Source organism: Megalops cyprinoides, chromosome 7 (assembly GCF_013368585.1).
Source record: "Megalops cyprinoides isolate fMegCyp1 chromosome 7, fMegCyp1.pri, whole genome shotgun sequence".
NCBI lineage: Eukaryota > Metazoa > Chordata > Actinopteri > Elopiformes > Megalopidae > Megalops > Megalops cyprinoides.
In genome coordinates, this window is record NC_050589.1 from 32,981,163 (window position 1) to 33,003,483 (window position 22,321).

A 22,321-nucleotide genomic window follows, 5' to 3' on the forward strand; every position below is an offset into this window, starting at 1 on the left:
TTGGCAGCATACTAGCAGACTACAGACAAGACTATAGTTACGCAGGCAGTTGGATTTATGTGCCAAATCTGCCTCTTTTGTCTTGTGCTCAAGAGGCCTTTCAATGCAGTCAACAGAACCTTCCATGTCAAGATAATACAAAGACTCAGGTATGAAGAAAAAAATGTCTTGAAATAAGCCACGCACTCAATGAGAAATCACGACTGAGGAAGGGGGTCATTTGAATCAGCTGGGGTCGAAAAAGATGGCATGCCACTGTTTACTGACCCTTTGTTGTCTTGCATGATCTTGAAGCACAGGCTGCTTTAAAATTAATGAAAGAGTAATTACGACTACCAGTTTACAGTTATAATTCAACCTTCAAGTCAGGAGTCTCTCTTAAGGTTGCTTTGACAATCAGGAAAAAAAAATCCCACGTAGTACTGCTTAGTCTTAACACACATACTATGAGGTAAGACTTAAATGAAGAGGCTGAGGTTTACATTTAGAGGTCTTACTTTTGTCACATGGCAAGGTGGCCTGTCTAAGGTAAGAAAGGAGCACTCATTCAAGGATCCTGCCCCTTGCACTTAAACTGCTCACCTGAACTGCTTCAGTAAGTATGCCATAAGTTGATAATGCAAAAGAATATAAGTAACAAATCATTACAGGTAAAACATACAGATGTGTTGTAGTGCAGTTAGTTCGACAAAAGAAACTGTGCCATCCAACATAATAAGGAACGTCGATTGCCATTGACGCACTTCATCGCTAGCCACAGTGACAGCCAGTTTCATTAGCGCATGTCAGTGGTACAGTCACCGAAAGCGCTTTGATTCATCAGATTGAATTGTTTACTGATCATTATACTTGCATGTACTAACTGAACACACGTATAAATGAAGTCTGATTATGAGATAGCCACGCCGCAGAATGAGATTATTGTTTTCTTCTTTGTATGAAAATGTGCGTCCTTGAATGCACCTCTTACAAAAGACTCTATTTGTTTCCTTTGTTTTATAATCATTAGGCTTTAAGCAATTTTATTGATCATATATTGATATCTCACTTCAACATCCTCAGGGATAAGGCGATTGATTTTCGGTGAAGAAAAGTAAATAGAAATGTTAATAAAAAAACAAATAGTTTAAAACTATTTGCAATACCATCACAGACCGAATGGATTTACAAATTAAATAGGGAAAACGCCATAAATTGTCTGAACTTGATATTAAGTCCAGTTTTCTTCATTGTTTTTTTTTTACCTTAATGTACACGCAATTATGTGCTCCGGGAGTCTTAACTGCGATACTAACTCCACCTGCCGACAGGAGTGGGGAAAAAAGAAAGCTGTCGGAGAAGGAATCCACCAGTGATCCAGAGCAGCGCGCACTTCGCTCTTACATCGCAATGAAGAATGAAATTGCCTCCTCGGAGTCCTAACACAGGGAACGTCGCGATTGTTGCGACTCACCTCTCCCACAGGTATCCACGCTGTCAGCTCGCTGAAGGTGCGCGCCGTGTAACCACTGCTTTCTCACTCGCTACATGCTCTGGCTTGTAAACTGACTATACTGTATATAAAGTGGTGAAAACTTGAATAATAAAAAATAAAAAAAAAATCAAAAACCGGAGGATGGCGTCAATCGGGGAATTCGACCCGCTACACTCAACCGTGCCTGCAACTAAAATTGAAGTTACGGTATCCTGTAGGTAAGTTTTATGTTCATCAAATGCCTATATGTCTAGAGTCTAAGTGCTAATGCAAAATAAAATAAAGGCTGTAAGTATAAAATCACATTCGGACGTGAAAACAGTTAGAATTAGATCCCAAAGGTGTTGGGTTTTGTGCGAAGTTCACAAACCACTGATGTGAGAACCCAGTAAGTAGTGAAATTAAACTGTATGTCGACATTATTCAAATGTGAATTAATGCAAATGTGCCTGTCTATGTATAACGGATGTCAACGTCATACCAGGTACTGACAGATCTATCACATACTTTATAATGGACGCTGTACTGCAGATTCTATTTTATCAAGCTTTGAATTTATATGAAACGTCGCCTTTGAGATGGGTGCGCGCAGCACTAATAATGTTATTGACTACAAGCGCAAACGGTTGCCTATTCTTGACAGATTCCAGATAGCAAATGTAGACACGACTGGGAAATGGCAGGTGTTAGGACAGGTTAGAAAACGTCTAATGGAGTAGGCATTTCTAGTTTTTGAAACGTGGGTGACGAGAAGGAGGAAGGAGTGGGAGAGAGAGATTTTCTAGTGTGGGCGTACCAGATTACAGACCATGGATTTTCACAGAGGGAAAGTTAACTTATATCCATTACTGCTTATAATCATTCCGAGAGGAATGTTATTTGGTGGTTTCACTTTGCTTAGACAGCACATGTTCTGAAGTCCAATACACGGTTTAACTTCCATCTCTTGGCACTCGTGGGATTTTTACTTTTTTTTTTTTTTAATTTCATTTGTATTTATTTATTTTTTAGGGAAATACCGAGCACAGACACTGCTGGAGTAACTAATGCATGAGCCACAGGGGTGGGATACCGTGTCTTGCGTTATGCCCTTTTGCACTTTATGTTTCCTAGTGTAGCGGCGCGTGACGATAGTGGTAATTTGTATATGTCTATTTTGGATATAACAATCAAGACCTCCTTGCTGCTGAAATATTTATAACATATTTATAAAGATGTCTATACATAAATATGAGCTGTATCTACTTGCTGTGTATCCAACATTTGCTGTGTTCGGTGCTAATTTCAGCCAGCCACGGGTGTTTGTTTACCCTCAAGAATTGAAAAGAAAAAGAAAATGTTTAAATATATTCACATCTGAACACTTTATCATAGAAAAACCTGCCTCAAGAAATAATGTCCTTCATTTGTATTTTTTAACATTCTCAGAGAGGTGTCTGGAGACTTAAATAACTCATGGTAATTGTGAGCTGTTATGAAAAAAAATCTTTGCATTCAGTAAGTCACAATGTAATGTTAATGAAAAAGGACAGTTATCACTTGTGAATCAGATTCTGATACAGGGACAATCCTATTCAAACTCACAGCTTTAATACATATATTCCCCCTTGCCCCTGTTCATATCTAATTTTCTGAAAAGTGTTTGCATTTTTTCAGAGCTTAGATGTTTTTTTTTTCTCATGATTAGCTGCAAAGACAATTGATACACACTGTGGAATTGGTTGATTTATTTCCAAAGCAATTGATTCAAAAAGGAAATAATTATTCTGGTGGCCTGATTTCAGAAGTGAGGGCGTAGTTGTGAAGGAATGATTCCGTTCACAGCCTTGGCAAATTGTTCACCTTGCAGACATGCTATACCAACACTGGCGGTGAGCAATTTTCCTAATAAAGGGCCCAAACTAATTTGTCCTCCCCACTGTCCCTTGAGCCCAATTTATTACCAGTCGCGCCTCTGCCATGCCTCAATTTTTTTTTTTTTTAATTTACATATGTTTACTTATTTGTTTTCAGAAGAGAGCATGAAACATTATTTCCTCAGAAAGGTCAATTGAGAATCACACTGAGATTTGTGACTCACATCCTGTGAATAAATGATCAGCCTGTGCGTATGTGTCGATAGCTTCGTCGAGTTTAATTGTTTGCTTACAGGTTTAATGGTGTAATCATACGGACTTGAATAAGGATGCGTCGTCCTTGTGGTTGGAGGGGGCGGACTGTTACACACAGCAAAAAACAACACTTTAATGAAGGGGAACCCTGGTATCCCTAGCAAGAATGCCCCTCCTTGAGAGTGTCACTGTGGCACCACTGAATCAGTAAATGTTCACCAGACTGTATCCATGCCTGTGCTATTACTGGGGCCCAAGTGATTTCTTCAGCTTGTTGTGTTGGGTGTGTGCCATGAAGTATCTGTGAAGTGACCAAATTCTGTGACCTAGACTTTCCTCTAGGATATCTGTGGTTTGCTAACAGGACCAGATTGCAGTTTGGTTCCTTTGTTAATCAGTTATTGGCTGTGCCTTCTGAACTTATAGAAATAGTAATCACAGTGAAATAGTAATTGTAATGATCATACTGCTCTCACTGCAGTCTATCTCAATAGTAAAGGAGGTACTTCCAAATGTCTGCCACTGATTATGTTGCTTCAACTATTGTTGATGTTCCAAGAAATAACCTTGTAATGGTGATAAATAGCAAACAAGCTTTAATCTAACTTTTGAATCATGATTGCAATTGTGGTTGCCTTCTGTGTGTTGTAACAGCCTAGAGGAAAGGGAAGCCATGGTGTCTTGCATAAACCTTTATATTTTGACACCTTATCACTTTTACATGTATTCAATTGACAAGCTCTTATCCAGGGTAATTCACAACAAGTGGATTCAATAGGGTTAGGTTTGCAGCTATATAAATAATGAATCATTAGTGTGATATTTGTAATGTAAGGTTACAGTGAAAATCAGTGGCACAATAAGTGCTGTTATAAGGTTTACAATCATATTCTGCTGTGCCATAGAACCATATGTTCAGCCACAAGCTTCTATCACCACAACGTTTTGATCACTTAGTTTTTTCCCCAGGAGAAGCCTATACTGCTGAAATTTTTTTGCTTCTAGTACTTATCCCTTTGGTAAAAGCTTCATTTAACATCTACAGTAATTGGACCTACATAAAAATTTGTGATTTTCCAAAAACATAAGAACATAAAGAAGGCTAGGAAGGCAAGAAGGCAATTTACATTCGCTTTAACAATGGATGGATACTTTGTATTTATAAAAAAAGTGTGGACAGATCTTGCATGTAAACAATCCTTCATCAGCAGCTTTGTTTCATATACAGTAGTAATGGTGCATATGCTGCTCCTGGATCACTTGTTTGTGGCAGAAAGATGCTGGAGGGTGCTACTTTCTGGAGTTACTTCTGATCACACAACTGATATATAAATGTTTGCTTTAGTCATTGTATCTTGGGTAGTCAAAGCCCAGACAAAGAGGACATATTCTGTCCAGCTTGTCATTGATAGATGCAGGTTGTGATGAGAGACATAACAGGTATTATACTGTAACTGTAGCTGTAATCGCCATATGTGACTGACTACATTCAATTATTCTAGAACATTCTGTTTAATGTTTAAATGTGTATAAAAGGGCTTGTTGGGGACAAGACATGTTTTCTCCTGTCTGTTTTTATTGTTATTTATGACAAGCAGGGTGACCTGTCACATTTAATCAACAATCTGTTCTGTACTCATATGCACAATGTGCTTTGTGAGTTCTGCCTCATTGGATCAGTTATTAGAGCAATGCTGGGGAAATGAACATCGCTGTCCAGCGCACATGCTTGCATGTGAACATATGCGCATTGATACGCATATACAGTATGCAATACAAAGTTGGAGTAGCACTGGATATGTAACTTAGAGGCTGCATGCTTGAACCACTGGTGTGCCATTGCTGTTGAAACCTTGAACAAAGTCAAATATCCCAGCTGTATAAATGGATAATATTGTAATGTGTTGGTTTTTAAACTTTTGATCTTCAATGAAAATAGTCTCCTGCCCTCTTGTGACCCACCGCAATCAACTGATTATTTTGGGAATTAACAGAGATGAGACAGAATAGTTAACCATACTTGGATCAGTATTCATATGCTTGTTAATGAGCACAAATGAAGAACAATCCAGAGGGTTGTTCTTTCTCATAAATATGGAAGAACCTCAGAACCCTGCTTAAAATAACAGATAATTCATTGATATTATTAATTCCCCTCCCTGAAAGTTTGAATCAATGCAGTGACTCATTATTTACAAAGTGAGAACTGAGATTCATACAGCACTGGGAGGGAAAGGACAGTGGTCTGATTATCTGAATATTAATGCACATCTCTTGAAATAAAAAATACTTTAACTTAATTTAGTTTAAAATGAATAAATATCCACAGGTTATTCTTGAATGCCTTAAACAAATCACCGTCCACTGATGAACCAAGCATACTTTATTAGCAATGTTAATTGCTTGTTCAGTCATACAATGCATCATTAGTTGCCTTAATTTAGTAGCGTGAGGAGGCAAAAGTACAGTTTGATGGCCAATAGAGATAGCTGGTGCACAGGCACGATGATGATAACGGTTGCACTCTAGCTATGGATGCCCACTTTATTTCACATCCTAGTGCCTAGGAGCCACTTTGGCTGCTGGCCCACAGTTTAAGAACTAATGAAGTAATGTAATGTAATGTCGCCTTGGCCAGGGTCATCTTGCAAACAGAAATAATAATGAAGAAAGAAAGAGACAAAACAGGAGACATAGAAATGTATGAAACATACGTTTCCATTAAAGTCAATTCAATTAAACGGAAAGAGAGAAATAGGGAAAGTGAGCGGAAGGGAGAGAGCGGCACAATGAGAGAGAAAGACTAGGTTGCTGAGGAATACAGCAATTCTCAAAACCAAAGCCCTCTCCTCTCCAACATCTCTGGGGCAGCGGGGCAATAAATAAATAGAAATCGCTTTGCCCTCTCAAAGAACCGTGGAAGGCACAAGGTGCCCTGCTGTGCCCTGCAGTCTGTGGCTTGTCATTGTAACAGGCAGAAGACACACTGGCACAAAGAAGCCAGGCAGCTGCTATCCGCTCGACGGTAGAGGTCAAGTGGAACAGATGTAGAGGCCGACACACGGGCTCTTCTGTAGATGGTATTAGGAAAAGGATCACTCAATCCTCTTAATCTACATTTGCACATGTGTAGCAACCCAACCTCTGTGTGTCCATGTACGGTGATCCCATAGTCAATTAAAGCCATGATGTTTTTGTCCTGGGAAGTTATAGAAGTATTAAGGAAAGTGGTTAAATATCCCACTGCCCTTGAAAAGTCATTGGTGAACTGATCTTTCTCTGGTTCTTTGTTCCCATTTTGCAATATATATTCATCTTTCTAGCTAATACGTTAGCTTGCTGTGTGTCACTATCATGTTTAGCTGTATCAGTGTGCTGATATTGATAAGAAATTGAAGTAACTTACTGGCTTGCACATAATGCCCACTTTCAAAAATCATTGCTTACTGGCATTTGTTGCCAAAGCACCCACAAGGGTCAGCACTATAAATGACATCAAAATGTCATGAAAGGCAACCCTGTATTTTTTTTTTTTTTTGTATTTTTTGTCAAATCTGTTCTAAAGTCTTGATTTCACATATATATTAATTTGCTTAATATGCTCACACTTTACCTTACTGTATGCATTCTTTAACCTGTTTGAACAGCATGCTTACTAATGTCAGAGAGGAAAGGCAACAGTAGTACCCCACATGGGACTCAAACCCTGCTGACTTCCACAGCATTTGCATCTGAACATTGTTTAAATGTTAAATGTGCTGAATTTTTGTAGCGATCTCTCAGTCTGAACAGTAGGAAAGAAGCTAAACGGTGAGCTTGAACTTATCAGAGTAGGTATTTTCCTTTTTTTTGCTTCTTTGAAGAAAATAAACAAGAGTAACTTGGATGGACTTATGATCACAAAGTGGAATCTGAGCACGCATAACAACATGAGGATGTAGAACAAATTGTATCTCTGTTTGCGCAATGCAAGACGTGTAGATTGAAATGCACCAGAAGACGCAACGGGCTCATCTGTTTGCCTTCCTCTGTCAACACCTCCGCCAGCTGCCACGCTGGCACGGGCAGCCGTGCCTCTCACTGCTGTGTGGGAGTCAAGACGATTACCCCTTTTTGGAGGAAGAAGAAACAAGTAACACAGACCAGAAAGGAAAAAGGTGAAGAAGGCTTTTAGAGATGGGAGTCAGGTCACAGCCAGCTGTGTGATAAACCCATCTGTGCCTGCATGGCTGGTGGGTACTGGAGAGAGAGGTAGTTCCATGAGCAATGAGGGGTTGACAGATTTGGGTCAGGTGAACTTCCCAGCATACTCCAGGGCAGAGGGGCACCAGCTCCAGGCAGTTGGGGGGTTGGGGGTGGGTTGTTGCTGCCAAATGAAACCCATCATTAAGAAACAAAGTCCTCAAAGGTATGGATGAGGAAGAAGCATTGAGAAGGGATGAGGCCGAGAGAAAAAGGCATTTAAAGACACAATGAATGTTCATGATTAAACCTGCGAGCGAGTGCTATCGACTGAGAAACAAGCGTGCGAGTATGGAGTCACGGAGACCGCTTTGAGTGGATTGACCAGGCAACTGCACATATTTACATAGGGATATGTTTTCGGCCCACATTCATGGGCTAATTTGTACAATCGGCAGGACTCTCCTCAATGGTGGCTGGCAAGCAGTGTAGGTGTGTGCTGAGAACTCTAATGGTGGATTGCAACCAGTGTGGGCTGTGCTGCAAACCTGGCGTGTGTCCTGTGATAACCTGATGGTAATAATACTTTCATTTAAGCATTATGGAGGAGCTGTAAGCCCAGAACCCCTGTAAAGTTGGCACACATGAGCAGCATTGTTTAACTGATTGTTGTAGCCCACCCTCGCAGGGTACTTTGAGTGAATGTGATGTTGAGATTTAAGTATATATAATTAGCTAGACCCTCACCATGGCAGCTGCATTGATAGTGCACTGCCCCATCTTACAGGAGGTTGGTTTAATCTCTGCTCTATTATCAAAATCATAGAATGTAAGGCCTTATGGGTAAGTACGTCAGCCTCACCACTAATTATGCAGGAATGCCCTCTGGTCTTAAACCCCATGCATTTGGCTGTCACTGAAGGAGCATCTGGGGAGTGCCACAACAGGATGCCTCAATGAACATTTGGTTTCTCTACAGTGGGGATCAAAGCCATGGCCCTTCAAATAAGAGCCTTGCATTTGGAAGATTTGTTCTTTAAACAGCACCATGCTTTGCAGTCTCTGTCAATATCTCCAGAAGTCCTGAGTCTCTTGTCAGTTGAAAAGATCATAGGGTCTGATGATTCTCTATGAGCCTTGAACGTAGCGTGAGTTGAGAGCATGGCAGGGCCTGATGATCCCAGCCTGGGAGGGATGCTACACCGCCGAACACGACTGGGTGTCACCACCCAGGGAGGCAGACAGCCCCCGTCAGAAGACGAGTCAGTGTTACTGAGCCACCTAGAAGGCGGCTCGATGAGAACGGCCATCGGGAAGAGCCTGTCTCCAGACCATCTGTTCCCTTTGGAGGGCGCACACGCCAGGTCTGGCCCTTCAGCTGGGCTGGTTGTGGCGATGGTCCGCCACATAGACGAGGACTCGATGGCGCCCGTGGGCTCATGCCTCCCTCTCCGTGCCGCGGCTCGCAGGCGACTGATTCGGCCCTCCGTGCCCCGAGGCGATGCGGATAGAACTGTGTTGTTTTTCTTTCTTTTTTTTTTTTTTGAAAAAGCCTCCTCTAAAAATCAACACCGCCCCCTGTGGCTCTGAGCGCCGTCGGGCTGAGCTGGAACGGAATTGATTGCCCGCTCGCTCAGACGGTTAAGATGCACGCCGCTGTGCGCGGGATCCTACTGTGGGAGCGATCGCTTTCCCTTATGTAAGGCCCAGCGCCAACGGCAGATCGGGAGGGAGATGCATCCCATCAGACGAGCTGGAACGCTCGGCACTGCCATGGCTGGGCTTGTCACTTAGAGGTTTGCCTGAAACAATACGCTTCTCTGTCTTATTAGCAGACTCCTGCTCACTCATTATGCCCCACTGCTAGGAAATCTATTTCATAATTATGGAAAGTGTCATTATGGGTGAAGGCGCCTGGCTGAAGCCTATGGGCATCACTGGTGAACAGCCCTGCCAAGTGTATGTGCACTGACAATCAAATGAGTTGCTGATTTCTTGTATTATTATGATTATTACACTTCTTGTAATTCTGGCTATTATTAGCTTCTGTTTTCCTGCTGGTCGTCTATTTGCTTTCCAATCTTCCAGTCCATCTCAGTTTGATAAGTTCCTTGATTCTCACCTAAGATTGGCAATTTGCTTTGAAGGTACTCAACTCAGCTAGTCAGCTACAATATGCACAGACCTAAGAAACAACTTGCCAGCCTTGCAAATTTGTCACTGTGGTACAAATAAGCAATAAGACACAGGGCACTGTGACATGTCATGAAAGTTGGCATAGCTTTTCTGTCATGGTTGCGTGGGTTTTTGTATGGGTGTATGCCATGGTTTATTGTCTTGGTTGATACAAAGCATGGGCTTGCTGTACTCTGCAATACTTGGTGAAAATCTAACAGTATCAGTTGTGGGAGGAAGAAAAACTGTAGAATGCACCTCCACCTGTCAGTCACTGAAAAATGTAATTATTTTAACTAAATGGTTGTGTCCTTGTGTAGGATTTTTTCCTGGCAATCATATAGCTGAAGACATTGCAAGTTCTTTTTAAATTACTTGTGTTCATCTGGCATTTTAAATTGTTGGGGACTGTGAGAGGCCCAGAATTCTAATCAATGAATTATTTTCGAATCCATGAGCTCGAATGGATTCAAAAATCCATTCCATTCATCCAGTATCTGTTGCAGCCCTAGTATTAGTATTGTAGATATCATTATTTTCCTGTCTGGTGTGCTTACTTTTCAGTTTCAAAATGTCCTTTTGACCTTTTTAGGTCATTTGGGTGTGAAATTTTACAGCTGCTGTTGGATGGAATGAGGAGCTCATTTTCGAGGCTGCACTAGAACATACAGGGGAATGAATGACTCGAGGTGAACCTTGCCGTGCTTCTCTGTTGAACTCTGCCAAAGGAATGTCGGATATATAGATTCATTCATTCTTTTCCTTTGTCTTGTTTCCATAGGAACCTGCTGGATATGGACACCTTCTCCAAGTCGGATCCCGGTATGTGCTGCGCACTGTTTAAAAAAAATGGGGTGGAAAGGTCACAGCGGGAGGGGGAGGGGCCGTCTCCCGTGTGTCTGAAGGAGTCCTCTTCATTAGTCTGGCTGAATGTGTTGCGTGTGTTGAGAGGACCTGTGTTTCCCGGTGTGTGTGGTGGTCCCGGTGGATTGCTGCTGGGTTTTTAGATCATTTGCTGCCGGGCCTTCAGATCATCTCAGATTACAGAGGAGAGATCCGTTTTTTCATCAGAATCGTGACGCAGACCAAGGCCACTGTGTAGAGGAGCACTATACAAACGCAAAAAAACAGACATGCTTAAAAAGAAGATAAGAGCAACAGGAAGTACTTTCTTCCATGCATGAATGTGAAACAGGAGGTTACAATGTTGAGCCAGTTTGTTACTGTTGATTGACCATGCTCATAAATGCTTTATAGGTTTTCTTTTTGTTCCTTTTTCATTATTTGAGACATGCAATAAGTAAAGCAGATAGAAAAATGAAAAATTTAGGACACTTCTTGGAAAGAAAGCTTTTTAAAACAACTTAAAGGAATAAAAAATGGGTCAGGAGAAGGCAGTTATTTTTTTTTTCCAGTTCAACCAACATTAAAATCTTTTTAATTTGCCCTCAGCACCTTGTTAAGGATATCTGTCTTTTCTGATCTTTGTCACTGTTTCTAAAACTTCGAATCAATTCCCTGCACCATTTTCGCTTACTTGCTTACTGTGCCTATTTATTAATCTATTCATTAATCAGAACATAGAAATTTGCCCAGCTGTGCATCTTATTGGACTCCCTCCAGGAAGTCAATACCTTAGATGAGGCTGTTTACTTGTCTGCTTGTTTATTTGTTTGTGTTTTTGTGTGTTCCCATTTGGTTCACTATTTTATTTGCCCATGGCATTTAATCTTCCTGACAGATGTGATGCATTCTGAATGAGACTCAGGATTCAAATTCAATCCAACCACAGTGTGGTTTGTCCTTTTATCTTTGAATGAAGGATTTAGGTGAGCGTTACATTCCTGTTCAGTTGGTGGCATGACAAGCTCACTGAATGCTGAAATTAAGTAAAAAAAATATGGTTAAAGGCTTGAAACGCTTGCCTGCATTTGTTTTGCAAAGGTCATTGCACACTGGGGTTGGACTGAGCATTTCTCTGGTTTTAAAGTGTGTGTGTGTGTGTGTGTGTGTGTGTGTGTATGTGTGGGCATGCCCAAAAAGGAGCAGCAAAAGTTTGGTCTCAGAACAATATTGAAACAGGCAGCTTACAAGAAGCTTTCTGCACCTTTCCCACTGAGAGAATCATGTCAATCCAGGCCCCACTGGAACCCAGCCAGGCCTGGCTGATATGGCTTATGTGGTTTTCCACTGCAGAGCTGGGGTATAATATGAAACGTCACACAATTAGAAGGCAGGAATAGAATGAATGTGCCATCACAGGCAGGTTAGAAAAAGAAAATGGCAAGCTCATGGAGTTTTCATGTGCTTATTTCACATTAGCGTACTTGCTAACATGAAGAAGTAGCTACCAGTAGACCAGTATTTTGTATTAATCCTTGCTGACTTTTCTGACTTTTTGTCTTTACTTCCCTGATTCTGCTGGATCTTTTATTGTTCTTGTTCTCACTCCTCAGCCTCTCTTGTCATAAATAAGGATTTTGCATCATGTTTGTGTTGCTGTTTATCACTTTAACTGTCACACATCTACACAGAAAGAGAGGACATGCAGTATGTCTTGCTAAATGTATTTCACTTGCTACATTGATAAATTATTAACTAGATACATAACTTCTAAAATAAATAACCACTAAATAGATAAGTTGATTCTTCATGGAGGTTCCAAAAAGTTCCAGAAGTTCTAAAAGTTCCTCGAACACTTCCTTCTTCCAGACAGCCATTGCCCAAAATACATTACCATATTTTGGTACTGCCCACAGGCTGGGTGCAACCAATCAGCGCCAAACAGGACATCAAGCCATGGAGTTTCATGTTTGATTCTCACTTGGCTTGATGAAAAAAGACTGGGCAAAGCAATACCTTGGTCAGCAGGATTGGCTATGGCACTGCAGTTGAAAAATGGGCACCAGATGGAGGCAGTGGCATGTTTGCGTCTGATTGCTCGGATGGTCAGCGTGGGGCGGGGGACAAAGCTTTCAGACCCATGCCATGTGGCTCTGACTTGATCTTCTTAAGCCGTGCCAGGACAGACCTGAAGCCACTGTCTGAGAGCCTGGATGGATAACAAGCTTTCCAATACCTGCATGCCCAGCTCACACAGAGCCAGCACTAAAATGGGATTGTGCTGTCAAGCCTCCAGCTCGCCGTGCCTCAAGGGAGGGCTTGCTGAGCCTGTGCGAACGACAGTGAGACTGAGAAGGTCAGCAAGAACTGCTCACGGAGTCGGGGTGGCAGAGTTGGAGAGACTTCAGACTCCAAAACGCAGCATAGCGTGACCAGCATTATGGGCCACTCAGTGACCCGTGGATTACCATAATGTCAGCGTCGGTGGGGCACAGTGTTGTCCCAGAACGCGTCGCTTTTGCCCTTCACCATCTCAAGCCATTGTGAGGGAACTGGGCCCCAGGCCAATGACGGAAAGCAATAATCACATTTGTTCGGTTTGATTTTGATCTATTGTTTTCTCTCTTTTGGCCTATGCCATCATCCACTCCAAAACGATGGGGTTCTCTTATAAGATTAGCTTAGTGTTGATCCTAGGCCCAAGACAGTGCCGGAGATTCCTGTCTGGGACAGAGAATTGGGTTTCAGTGCTTTTTATGTACTTATTTACTGTCGCACTGTGTTTGAACGAAAGAGTGCTTTGAATGCATAGTGAGTCCCCTCCCCTCAGCCCCGACTTGTTAAAGGATGACTTTGACATGAATTTAGCTCTGTCCTTGTCCACCCTTTTCTGCTCTTCATCGAGGCTCTCCAGTTAGCTGTGAAAATGAAATGGGTTTGTGTGTGTGGGAGAGAGAGACAAAGAGAGAGACAGGGTGTGTTTCTATGTCAAATGGAGAGAGACCTTGTCTGTGAATGAGATAGAAAGAGAGAGCCTGTGTGTATGTGTGTATGTGTGTCTGTGTGCGTATGTGCATATAGGTAAGAGAGAAAAGAGAAAAGAGAGAGACAGAGAGAGACAGAGTGTGTGTGCGTGTGTGTGTGTGTGTATGTGTGTCTGGGCTGTGAATTGGTGAAATCACAGGGTCATTATGAAATGGTGTTGTGCTGCTCTCATTGAGGTAGAGGGGTTGCAACAATGGGCAGGTGCATTTTGTTCTCACCTGATGTGCTCTGTGCAGTTTAGCTGCAGGCACCACACTGAAGAAATGGCATGTCTATCTATCTCACTCTTAGACCAAAAAAAAAAAATCCTTTCAAATCCCTTTCAACCTAGAGTGTCCTAGCGGTCAGAACTGTTGCTTCAATTGACTTCTGGTTGAGAATAAAAGTTCCTCTTCACAAACATTCGATAAGCATGCACAACACATTTCGTTCTTTCAATCAGGCTTCTTGGAGAATAATAGGCAATTATATTTTCTCACTAAATAGTCTCAGGCTAATCATTGCGTTGCTTACATAATGTCAGCCCCTTATACACTGCCACCTACTTTTAACTGGTCGGCTGTGGCCTATGGCATGAATTGACTTGTGACTGTGAAGATGATGCATTAACATGGATGGATGGATGGTTGTATTTGCATAAAAGTTTACTGGGATACTAAATCTGAGGAGATGTATTTTCTGCAGATTTATAAATAACAAGAGTGTAAGCCAGCAGTCTTAGGTATAGCTTTGGTGTTTGCTGTGAAAGAAGGTGTTCTAAAACAATTGTGTTCTTGATGTTCATGCCATTAAAGTGATGCAAAAAAGATGTCACCATGGCATTACCATTTAAATGTAACCTGACTACGTCTGTTCTTAAACAAAGAAAGACTGGCTGTAGTCAGGTGAATAAATATTATCTTACTGTATGTCTCTATATACCCTTGTGTTGCTGATCATAGATTTTGCAAGGTGATTTTTCACATAAAAATGAAAAAGAGATATAGTGGATAAGTAGATAGCAAGTAGATAGTGATCTTATTGTTGTGTGTTCCCATGATAACTGCTTGTGTAGGAGAGTGTTTTGCCTTGAACTCCCTTTTGCTCAGGGTGCTGCCTGTAAGCACTTCAGCCAGACACTGTTATCTGTGTTAAGTTATTTATAGTCACTAGTTTATAGTCATTTACATAATCTGTTTTTATTGGACACATTACCAAGATCATTGTTGGTCTCCTCATGTCAGAGATATATGTAAATAACTCACTTGTTCATAATGTGATGGCAAATGAGGAGGGAAACGGCTGGGTATCTGTCTGCACTCTCCTGATTGTAAGAATTGCAGCATTCACTGGTCTCAGACAAGGTGAGAAAACATTCAGCCCCAACGAAACAGGGTTGCACTTGTCATCTTGGTTTTCAATCAGGCTGCATTTTTATGAATCGGCAAACTTTCAGGAGGCACACAGAAATGTGCTCACATTAGTCATCTTTGTTTTAAATTCAGACCACAGCGGTAAAGCCGAGGAGCTGGAGGGATGTTGCGTGAAAACAATGCATGCCAGCACTTTGCCCACCGCCCCTTTCCCATCTACGCTGGATCCAGATTCACACATGAGGAATAAAGTCTGCCCCTCTGTGTGAGGCAGCTGGGGTTTGGGTACATCATGTTTCATACCCCGGGCTGTTGAGTCTGGTGCCTGCCCCATTACTGAGGGAGAGGCTCCCTTCGGGGTGAGACCGCTTTGCTAACCGTGTGCTGTAACGGAGGTGCGAATCACCATTGCCGACTAGCTGGGGAAGCCCAGACGGCCCGCAGACTGTCCCCCCCAGCCAAAAAACACTTCCCCAAAAGCAATCAGAGCAGGCCCGACCCGTATTTGCAATTGGAAACCAATTAAGTCCCCCTTCATTAATTCCTCAGCACGGGGTGGCCTCAGAGAGAGAAAAAAGAAAGCTTATGCATTGTGGGCTTTATTGAGATCATAATTGTGCGCGTTTATTAAAACTAATTAAACCACAGGAGGGACTTTTCAAAGGTCATATCTGAATATGAGTTGGGCATGTCTTCGTCGTGCTGCATAATGTGATAGCTGGAATCACAGTCGCGTCTGCCCAGTCTTTGTTCATGTGACCCCCTCCTGTTTAGATTTTTTTTTGCTTGTCTTTTGTGTCAGATGATACAGTACAGTTGGCTGGTGGGAAACTCCTATTAACTTTTTTTTGCTGTGGAATTAATGACTCGAAAAAACGGTTGAGGCAGAAACGGACACATGTTGCAAAAGAGTGATACCTGACATCAGAGCTGGTCTGCAGGTCAGTGGCTCTGCCATGGGAGTAACCTTCCTGAAGACAGTGTTCAAAGGGATGGGCTCTTGCCTTTGGTTAGCAAAGCAGAGGGCCTTGATTTTGTTGACAAGTGCTTGCTGATAACAATGGTCTCTGCTCTGTTAGTCTGGCCATAGTTTTGTGTGCGTTGACTGGGCCGTTTGAGACTGGAACTTGGCTTGCTTCAGCGGCTTTGTGTTCCACCCAAGATCATGTGACTAACTGTGACAGTAACTCCAAGCTTGCCCCCCCGCCCTGCCAAAGGGGGGCCCTGACTCTCAGGTCCCGCTACAGAGAGAGGAGATCAGTGGTCTGGCATATCGGAGGACCTCCGAATCAGAGGGGCCCTTGTGCCGGCCCCCCCAGGGGCGGGCAGCAGTGATCTGGACCGGAGGTGTCCCCGTCATCAAAAACAGCCCTGAACTTTAAAAGCCCATTCACGGTGACCGCCGCCTTTCATGTGGGTCGCCTGGCAGGGCTCCCCTCTCTGGGCGTGTCACAGCTCAATGGGCTGCGGCTCTGAGGGGAAAACATCAACGGCGAGTCCAAGGCTGTGATCAATACCGTTACGTTTTGAAGACTGTGAATAGCACACCCAGCACAGTTTGGCTGTATTTATCATTCCAAATCCACAATCCAACCCACAGTCTCCGCATCTGTGTGACACACAACACTGTAGCCTCCTAATTGAGAAATTACCCATAAACAAACAGTCATCCCAGTTTCCCATTCTCTAATGAAATGACAATGCTAGTGTAGGAAAAACATTACAAACAGCAGAAAAACTGTGCTAGTAAGTCAGCTAGGCATTTCTGAACAAGACACAAAATATTCAACACAACAGATACGCCAGCATATTAGAGATACCTCGATACATAAACCGTTCCTCTTTTGTATTCATATGGTGGTGCACATCTACTCCGCTGACTGGCTGATTAACCCTTCCTCTCATTTCTGGGATGGCAAAGGATTGGAGAGATGCGTGTATGACCCAGGGGGCAGTCGGATATCTGCAGAAGAGGTGGGGACCTTTTGATTGGTGAGCTATAAATCGCTCCCTGTCCGAGCAGAGTCACATCCTGGATTGTGCCTGGTGTGTCCAAATTGATTCGGTGTTCAAGGCCCGTCTCACAGGCCCTGATTAGCGGTAATCTCAGACTTGCCTTCCTAAACCGCCGTGAGGGATTTGGAGATTCGCGCTGGTCAGGCCCAGGGAGCCTCAGCAGAGCCCTTTTGAAAGTGTGCCCCAGCTGGCTTTGTTTGCCCTGGTCTCACCCTTCTCTGCTCTGTGTGTCCTTCCTTCCACCCCAACACACACACACACACACACACACACACACCCTCAACACACATACACAAAATGTGTGTGCACACACAAACACACCTACAAACATGTGAACAGGAACGCACACCACCAGTCACAAACATGTGCACATACATACACAAACACACCCTGAACACACACACACACAAAATGTGTGCGCACACACAAACACACCCAGGAACATGTGCACAGGAACGCACACCACCCACCACCCACACACACACACACACACACACAAACACGCCTAGTCTCTGAATTCCTCCCTCCTTCTCCTGTCACTAACCTCCTCTGTTAAAGCCTGCCAGCCATGCACCAGTTGTGAGCTGTTTACACAATATCAGCCCAAAGCAGAGCTGGAATCCTGGCAAACAGAAGACGGCAAAGCTCCGCGCAGATCAAATAAACCCCAATCCAAAAATATTCAGCGAATGGTCAGACGTCTCATTAGTCACCATGTTTATGCTGGCAGGCCACGGCGCAGGTTTATCATTCATCGTCGTGAATACTGTACGTGAAAAGTCGAGGTTTGCCCCTGCCGTAAGAGGAGGGCTGTGCCTCGGGGCTCTGTGCGAGCCACTCCTGGGTGTTGCTGTGAAGTGTCTGCCACTCTCCTCACACTGTACAGTTCGTTGTGCCGCACCCTCTTTGGTTGCGTTCATCTCTCAGGTGCTCTCTCTTTGTGAACTGGTCTCTCTTTGGCTGTCCTTTTTCTGTGCAGCACTCTGGTATTCTCCCTTTGTGCTGCTTTGCATCACATGCCCACCACCACTAAACACTGTTAGGGTGGAGATGAGGTTCATATCTGCAGACACTGCACTCCTCCTTTTGTGCCATCTTCTGGTTTTCTTTCCCACTCCCTCATTTGTTGAGGGGTATTAGCGTGTGTATTAATGGACGTTCGCCTCTGTTGTTGGGTCCCTCCAGGCTGGGTGCTTTCCATGAAGTGGGTAGGCTGACAGGCTGGTCTCACCGACCGGTCAGTTTCGTTTTGTGCATCCGGCTCATGAGCTGGTTTTTTGGCCCTCCCCCTGCGAGCTTGCTCCTCGTTATGGCAGGCAACGCCAGGCCAGTTGGCCTTCACGGAGCGCTCGCTTGGTACTGTGATGCGGGCCTGTGAGGCATGCTCACTGAAGTGGACACCAGGCACCAAACACTCCCCTTCCAGTGATGACAGGGTCAGTTCGCACCCCTAATAGGCCCAAATTAATTATGTGAGCAGGGGGAGACTCACTAACGACATAGCAGTTGCATACTTTGGAGCGCTGTGAGAGAACTATACTTACATCTCCGTCTCAGGTTTCTCTCCCCCTGGCAGCTCAAAGGCTGACAACCATTGCTAAGAAAGCATGAAGGGGATTTCGTGTTTATATTTTTTCAACCTCCAATTTATTTTCATTCGACTGCAGTTTTTCTTTCAAAACGACGGTTCTTCGTCACGAGGGATAACTCTTTATGTGGCTTTTCTTGCAAAAATACAATGACATTATTGGTTATCCTAGAAGTGTCGCCTTATTTCTGAAGACTTCCTCATTTCATGCACTGGTTACTTGATGCTGACTATACCGAGGAGATTGGTAATATTATCATATTACCCAAGCTTCACAGGTTTCAGGAAGATTAACTGGTACCATCAAAGGATGTGTCAGAACAATCTGGAACAGGCGACATGGGTCTGACTGGCTTGTTATGCTATTGTTACTGTATGCAAGTGTTTGTGTGTGTGAGAGAAAGAGAGAGAGAGAGAGAGAGAGAGAGAGAGAGAGAGAGAGAGAGAGAGAGAGAGAATGTGTGTGTGTTATTGATCTACTTTGCATGTGGGGCAGAAATGGCATGTCTGATGTGTGTGCTCACTCATGGTTGAATACACAAAATTGCATAATGGCAGCTGTTGGAGAGAAGATGGTGCATCTGGTGTAGCATCCATCACTAAGATACCCTGACCTCAGCCTGCGCTCGGGCCCTGCCCTACACGGTCGATCATTCGCCCACAAAACTTTTTAATAGCCTCTGTGAGCGAGTCCTGGGCAAAGTACGATTGCATTAACGGAAGCGATGGGAATGCAGAACCTGTAATCAAATCCCTAAGACCTGACCAGATTGCCTATTTCCAGGCAAGTGTTGATGTTGCCAGTTAAAACGTTTCCTGTGAAAGCGTGCAGGTGCTCGCATGGTTATGTGATTATTTATAGTGCAATGGCCTTTTGGCTGTGCGCTTATCTTACAAAATCATTGTTATTTTTTGCTACACAACCCTGTGTAGCACACAGTAATAGGCGGGAGAATGGAGGGAGACCCAAAGCTACAGTCTCAGAAGGAACAAATGGAGAGGGAATGGAGAGGCTGCAGAGGGGTGTTTGAGAGAGTAATTATGTGTGAAACAAGGACCCATCTTGTCATGGGCTTTCATAGGTAAAAAAAGTCTTCAGCTTTAGTGTGGGATCTGTTACTGGGCTGTAAAATGATACTATTTATTGGTTCAAGTGACTCAAGTGTGTATTTATGTGTGTGTGTGTGTGTGTGTGTGTGTGTGTGTGTGTGTGTGTGTGTGCACGTGCGTGTTCATGTGTGTGTGCATTTGTGTGAAATGTCTAGCATAACCCCTCATTTGGCTAGAAAAATCGGTAGGTTCACAGAAGATCTCTGCTGTGGAGTCACAGTCTAGTTTAAGCTGATACTGGGGAAATCTGGCCTCAGATTTAGGAGGTTTTAAGCTTTAGGACTTAGAAAATAACATTTGTCTTGAAACTCAGGTGGTTTTCTCTGCTCATCTCTCTCTCTCTCTTTCTCTCTCTCTCTCTCTCTCTATTCTCCCTCTCTCTAGTTGTGGTGCTATATGTGCAGGGCATTGGGACCAAGGAGTGGAGAGAGGTGAGTTCAAATATTTCGTTTCTGTTTAATTATCACGTGCACAGATTGGTTCATTTTCGGCTTATGACAATGGAAGTCTACTGCTCTTAATGACTTAGATTCATAGTTGAACTGCATTTGTATATCCTTGACAAATTTTCAGATCATTCAGTTAACCTGACCTGACATCTTTGGAGGAATATGTTTCTCGTTAATGTTTTCCAGTGGAGCCATACAGTTCTATTTACCATGGTGTTCTTTCTGTCCTGGTTTACAAATGTTTGATAGGCTCACCGCAGACAGGTCAAGTAAGATGAGGAGTTGCTGTTATGTTGTTATTAGGAGGTTACGAAATCTGTGATGCCCTTCTGACCTGTAGTGAAGCTTAGATAGGCCTTACTTTTTCACTGAAATCATGATGCTTTTGGCAAAAGCATTTCTGGGTATGACAAACCTTGGTCATACTGTATTTTAAGAGCCTAATTATACTGTGAGGAAAGATTGCTATCTATGAGATAAATATTGCTCCCATTTGTAAAAAGCATATAAAACGATAATAAGCAGGTAGTACCATTTAGTTCTGGATATGAGTAATGTGCTGCCACAAGTAAACAGAAGTGCCAGACCTCAACATAAGTGTAAAACAACAAATTTTGCACCCTATGAGATGTATACTTTTTCAAAAACTTCTCGTGTCAATTTGTTGTCCTGTCAATTTTAACTGGTTGTAACCTGTTTATAATATGTTTACTAATCATTAAATTCAATTTGACTCAATTTGAATTATATTTCAAGAGAGGATTGTGCATAATGGTGAAAGATCTGGGCATGTCATCCAAAGGATGCAGATAACAGCAGCAATGACCTTAACAACAATAAGAAGAATAACAATAACAAGAACAACATTAATAACAGCCTTAACAAGTATGTAAGCTATACATTGACTTTATTGGTATTTTGGCTATAGAAGAGAGGGAAGTTTATGAATGTATCGGACCACACAACCAGCTGTAAGGCACCAGTGGCCCAGTTGGGTGTGATAGGCTAAAGGGAAAGCCGCCCCGTATTGGGTGGCTGGATGCGGGTGTGGCTTGTGGGAGCATGAACATGGCTCCCTGCCTCTCCTGTGAGAGGTCTCTCACTCAGGAGGAGCTCATAAAATATTCACAGACACCAGGAGCCTGGTGGAGACTCTCTCTCTCTTTCTGCCACATGCTCTCTCCCTCTCCCTCTCCCACAATCCTCCTGGGGCACCCTTATCCTCCGGTCCCTGTTAGCCGGTTCTTTTTTTGACACAGGTTTGGGGTCGTCATTTATTTATTTGGCAACATCCCCGCCCCGGCTTCATTAGGCACTTTGTCCGTGTGGGTCCCTGCTCGACAAGCAATCTGCGGGTGGGGGGGGGGGGGGGGGGGGGGATAGGTGACACCCACCCCTCCGTATAACGTGACAAGCCTGATCAAAGCAATGGTGCCAATTAAAAAGCAACCAACTGCGCCCACTTGCAGCTGCTAAAAGGGAAATATATGGTCTAGTTCATAGAATTAACATGGGGCATAAATTTGGCACGATATGGATGGTTGCTGCAGCAATGCCATCACATTTGCATGTTTTGTTTTAGTTAAAGGCTCCTCGTGCTATGTTTGCTGCTGTGAAACGGCCACAATCCTGCCTTACAGGGAGTGAAGGGCACAGTTCTGAAATGCAGCTGTCTCTTTTTACATAGGATCTGACAGAGTGGCACACCTTTATAGCCGTGACATCTGGCCAGGGGCATAAAGTTGTGGCTTTCCCCACCCTCTCTCTCCCTCTGTTCTTGTGCCTGTCTATTGCTTTTGCACTCCCTCTCTCTTGCTCTCCAGGGAGCCGTGTTTAATATGTGCTCCGTTCAGCTATCAAAGGAACGCAGTTGTTGCCCCTGTGGAGGAGGTCTAGTGATTGCCGAGCAAGGCCCTATCAGGACCTTAGGGGGCATTGGGAGGTGGAAGTGAATGATGGCTAGATTGATATGTTCA

General features: G+C 43.4%; 1 protein-coding gene across 1 annotated transcript in view; it reads left to right on the forward strand.

Moving 5' to 3' along the window:
• The first annotated feature begins 1,339 nt into the window (after window positions 1–1,339).
• Window positions 1,340–22,321, forward strand: part of LOC118780489 (copine-9-like) — a 77,821-nt gene continuing 56,839 nt past the window's right edge. Inside the window, exons 1-3 of the mRNA XM_036533012.1 lie at window positions 1,340–1,692; window positions 10,724–10,764; window positions 20,281–20,327. Of these exons, the coding sequence (XP_036388905.1) occupies window positions 1,616–1,692; window positions 10,724–10,764; window positions 20,281–20,327 (165 nt within the window). The 5' untranslated portion in view covers window positions 1,340–1,615. The remainder of the gene's footprint in view (window positions 1,693–10,723; window positions 10,765–20,280; window positions 20,328–22,321) is intronic.